At 44.9% G+C, this 5079-nt stretch overlaps 1 protein-coding gene across 1 annotated transcript in view; it reads right to left on the bottom strand.

Moving 5' to 3' along the window:
- Window positions 1–602: 602 nt before the first annotated feature.
- CCDC60 (coiled-coil domain containing 60) overlaps window positions 603–5079 on the bottom strand; it is a 72807-nt gene continuing 68330 nt past the window's right edge. The window contains exons 12-14 of the mRNA XM_011356070.2: window positions 4343–4474; window positions 2559–2748; window positions 603–704 (exon numbers count right to left, since the gene is read on the bottom strand). Of these exons, the coding sequence (XP_011354372.2) occupies window positions 603–704; window positions 2559–2748; window positions 4343–4474 (424 nt within the window). The remainder of the gene's footprint in view (window positions 705–2558; window positions 2749–4342; window positions 4475–5079) is intronic.

Here is a 5079-nt window from a genome sequence, read left to right as displayed (position 1 = left end):
CAGTCTGCCCGCCCACACACCCATCCATCCATCTACCCAACCAACGATCCATCCATGGCTTTATCTGTATTAACAAATATATTCTAACTCCAATAGTGTGAAATGCGGGTGACATCAGTACCTATTTAGCCAAGTTATTATGAGATTTAAATGATATTATCTGCTAATGTCACCCAGCATTGGGCCTTTTGCCTAACAAAAACTCAATAAATGGTAACTGTTATTATTAGAATCTGAATACCATACCCAAATTCCACAGCTTCAACTCTTTCCCAGCTGGACATCAAACATTCAGCTCAATTTTATTATCTAGAATTTGAGGCAGAGGAATAGGGTGAAGGAATATGGAGAGGGAGTAGGTAGAGTCAGTCTGGACCAGTGAGGAACAGAGACTGGAAGGTTGCAATGGAGGTGTGAGGTTGAGGGGTGTTTCCACTTGGGAGTATCAACCTCTAGAATGTTTCCGGAAGTCAGTCTCCAGATGACACTCACTACATCATAGTGAGTATGTACGAGGTTAGGCAGGAAGCAGGAACATAGGTGGGAAGCAGGAACATAGTATAGGCTAGTCTTCCTCCACTGGGACAGGTGGTCTACCCAGACTACGTCTGAGCACTGTAGGGCCGGATGGGGATGCTGATCCGGTTCTGCAGCCAGCTGATATAATCCTCTTGAGGCATATGGACAATGTGTTCTCGCACAAACTGTGGGGGCAAATACAGTGGCAGCCTCAGATTTGGTGGGAAATCTGGTCTCTTTGCCCCTCAAGCCCTCCGGTCCTAGCATATTTGTGACTAAGGCTGGTGGCTCCAGGATGGAGCACTCATAATGCCCGGAGCATCACGCTGGGGGTGGTTTTCTTAAGAAAAAGATCTCTTTCTAGTTTCCTGGTTCAACCGGCTAATTTTAAGTCCCTTCTTGTTAATATCGATCCAAAGAAATTTGAGGAGAGCAGGAAAACCTAGCTGTCTGCTTTTTCTCTTTTTTCTATTCCTTAATATCTTTTGAAAAAGTCTTTTGTCCTTAAACTTCTTTTGGTTCATAGATCCCTTTGAGAATTGATGACAGCTATGGGTTTGCTTCCAGGAAAAGGTAAGACACAGAATGTAGTTTCATATGGATTCTAGATTAAGACACTCCACATCCAGGGATCAGACGTTCTGTGATGTTCTCACTGGGAGAGGAATATGCTGAGTTTAACTGGCTAGGGCTGTGAACTCACCTCAGAAAGTGGGGCGGGGGGTGCGGAGCCTGCATTTCCTCCTCCTCTTACCCACTAGAGATTGCCACTTCCACACCTCCCATAACTGGCATGTGGAAGGTGGACCCCATAACTGACAAGTGGAGGTTAGACAGTTAGTTTTGGACTATCAGCTAGAGTCTTTCCGGAAAGATCCTTATAGGATGCAGGGAATGGAGTCTGGATGTATGAATTGGTCTTCAGCGTCATCCCCCTTCCCCCACTTCTGACCTTGCACGCATATACACACACCTAGGTCAGCCTGTGGAAGAGCCAACACGGCATGAAAGCGCCAAGAGGCATGAGGATTTCACCATTTGCGTGATTTCTTTATCTTGAGCATTGAAAACCCTATTAGAATGTACATATGCCATCTGATAAAATTAAGGCAGTGACTCCACTAACATCCGTTAACACCTTCGTGTGGAGATTTTCTCCCTTCCCCATCTGCTGATAACCTTTTGATGCACTAGGAACTTCCAGAGTGGGCCGGTGATGGTAAACTACCATGGAAAACCACACAGCGACACCTCAGCACCCTGGTGTAAAGATCTGAATCCTTAACTTGACCTTCAAAGGTCTGCACAGGCTGACCTCTTTAATCCCCTTGGAACCATGCACTTCCTTGCTGGCTTTCTTCCAAACCCATTGACTACCAATGGGTTCCTCCAACAAGTCAAGTTCTCTTCAGCTCTGGGGCCTTTGCATGTGCTGTCCCCTCTTCTTGACCTAGCCTTTCTCCTTCTCTTCATGGTGCTGTCTTTTCATCATTCATGTCTCAGCTTAAAAGTCACATTCCCCAGTCACCCTAATTAGGAAAGGTACCCTCTACCTTTACCTTAAACAAGCGCTCTTCAAACTTCGCTGTGCATACAGATCACCTGGGATCTTATTCAAATGCAGATTCTGAGTAGGTAGATAAGGTTTACAGCCCTAGAGCCCGAGATTCTGCATTTCTAACAAGCACCCAGGTGAGGTCTGTGCCGCTGGTCCATGGGCCACAATTTTAGTAGCCAGATTTAGAGGGCTCCCTATTATGCTTGCCAGTTACTTTATCCACTTGTCCATTTATTTATGTCCCTCCAAAGCCTCCAAGTTTCCAGGGGGCACCATTTAACAAAGAATATGATGTCCCCTGGAGTTGAACGACCAAGGTCATGTGACAACCCCTCTTCTATCAGATGATAAGCTCCGCGAAGGCAGAGATCTCTATGTGTTTTTCATTGTGTCCTCAGCACTTAAGCAGTGCCTGGATGTTGAGGGGCGATCGGGTGAGGGCACCCAAGGCATTGCGAGGGGGGAAGGCTGTGGTGGTTACCTCGATCGCCACGGCAATGTCTGGAGAGCACAGTTCCCAGATTCTCAGATCCTGTAGCACCTTGAGGAGGACGTGGGGCCTGATCCTCAAGTCCAGGTTTTCCCCAAACTTCTGCAGTTTTGCCAGGATCTTTTTGGCGGGACGGAAATTCTTCAGATCTTCAGGGAGTTTGGACAGCAGATCAAAGTACCTTCGATTTCAAGAAGAGAGGGCCAATTAGGGAGCTGCTGGAAATTAGGTCCGGGCACGTCAAGTCAGGTCGTGCTATCCACTCTCTTTCTACTAATCATGTGGTGTCTCCAGGGCAGCGTCGGCCTTTATCTGGGGGCCTCTCCTCCATCCTAAATGTAAAAGGCCCCCAAATCGGGCAAATTGTTAATTTTTAAGAGTGATGAAAGCTGGAGCATGATTTGCATTCTCATTAAAAAAAAAAAGTTGGGGCCTTGTTTTAAGGGGTTGCTTTTTTGTTTTTTTCTCCAGGCGGCGGTTTTGAAAGGGGCCGCTGTTTTTTTGCTTCTTTTTTTTTGGTTCTTCGTGGGGGGGGGGAGGACATCACATGGATACAACTGTGAGGTACCTTCCAGAATGCAGGAGGCTCTCACATGCGAGATAGAGGGTGGAGGGAGGAAGTATGTGTGTATTTCCCAGATCTCTGATCGTGAGTAAGCTTGGGCCACGGCTTGGTGTGTTCCAGTGGATTTTGAGAACCCTCCTGAATGCTGTGACAGAGTGTGAGGGTAGTTTCTCAAGATGGTGGGAACTAGGTAGAGTCTAACCTGGAGGTGGTGCAGGTGTGATCAGAGTTTAAGGTATCTCTTTTTAAAAAGGCAAGGGGGAATGATAGCTCTTTTGTTAAAAAAAAAAAAAAGTTTTTCCCTATATACACACACAGTAGAAAAATTTAAAGAAGGTATTGATCATCCACCATACATTTTGGGCTCCTTATGCTGCTTTATGTTTTATGTTTTATGATATATATATATTTATGTATGTATTTATGTCTCTTTATATATAAGCTCCCGTTCCACATTATTAAAATCATGGAAGGGATTCTGGGTACAATTGTAGACTTTCTCATCTTACTCTTAGATCTTGATTGACTCACCCTGCCAGGATGAGGTTCATGAAATCACAGTTCTTTAGACTCTGGTTCTGTGTTGTGGATGACCACACGGAGACTGGGGTCAGGCACGGCTTTAAATCCTGAAGTTTCCTTGTTTGTAGAGTGGGGGTTAATATGTACCCTTCAGGATTTTTGTGGGGAATAAAGTAGATAATGTATGAAAATTGCTTAGGGTGGTGTCTGCCATCCAAGACTCACTCAGTTCATGTTGATCTTTGTTGTATTTATTATCGCCGCTGTGCTGTGGGCACAGTGTTCCTAGGATATGCCTGCCCAGTTTTATATCCTTAAAGGCTTAAATTATTTGGGGGAAATATAGTGATCGCCCCAGAGACCTCAGAATCTAGAAGTCTTCAGGATGGTTTGCCTCATTTGCTGCTCCCATAGGGGCCGGGGACTTAGTCCTTATTTGCAAGGCTGAATTGAACACAAGATAAATATGGAGAACAGAGCTGGTTGGATTATCTGTGCTTCGGGAACTGAGGGGGTTCTTGCCTGATCGCGCTATGGACATAGCCTGTTTGGGGGACCCTATTGGTGGTCCAGAACAGTTTTGGAGCAATGCCTTTCTCTATCTTGAAGGATAATGGGATCAAATGTGATTGCGTAACCCCCTCCCTCTCTGTCAAGGACCATCTTATCTGGTTCTCAGGAGCGTTACCAGTGGTCTGCAATTTCTTCTGCATCTCCTTTTACGGTGGAGATTTGGCGTCTCATTTTTGCTATATCCTTTTGAAAATTTGAGACGAGGACAAAAGAATGGAACTTCTGGAGACCTCTCTCTTCTTGGCGCCTGCATCACAGGTTGTATGAGAAAGAGGAAGAAGGGTCAGATCTGTTTCACCCATAACCATCCTAGCTGGCCTTTGAGATCTGACTTAAACACCTGTGGCTTTGTGAGATCCTTCTTAACCTTCCCTGCTGCTCCTTAATTTACAATCTGGCTCGGCGGCAAAAATGATACAGCTCTCTCCAAGGTGCTGAAATGTTCTTTTCTTGCTTAATCCAGTCACTTTTTAATTTTTCAAATAAAATTAGCCCTGAGTCTCTCTCTAGTTTTGATTGTATTCGCTTTCTCATCTGTTACATGGAGGATACTGATGATTCCTAGCTTTCGGAGGTGAGAATCAAATAATATAATATGTGTAATGTGCTGAGCTTAGTGTCAGACACATAGTAGGTGTTTAACTCATTGTTTCCTCTCTTGCCCTCTCCCTTATCATTTTGTGCATGTGTCCTGTCTTTCCAAGGAGACTTTATATTATGAATATAACCATGTCACTCACCTATATATGAATTTCAGTGGCTTCCCATTTTACTGAGAATAAAGTCCTGTGAGTAACTTGCCCTCCAAGGCACTGGACTATTCAGCCCCTACAATATTTTCCACTTTCATCT

This window comes from Pteropus vampyrus, unplaced genomic scaffold (genome assembly GCF_000151845.1).
Source record: "Pteropus vampyrus isolate Shadow unplaced genomic scaffold, Pvam_2.0 Scaffold23, whole genome shotgun sequence".
Taxonomy (NCBI): Eukaryota; Metazoa; Chordata; class Mammalia; order Chiroptera; family Pteropodidae; genus Pteropus; species Pteropus vampyrus.
The sequence above is the reverse complement of the archived record's forward strand: the minus strand, read 5'-3'. Positions and strand labels throughout refer to the sequence as shown.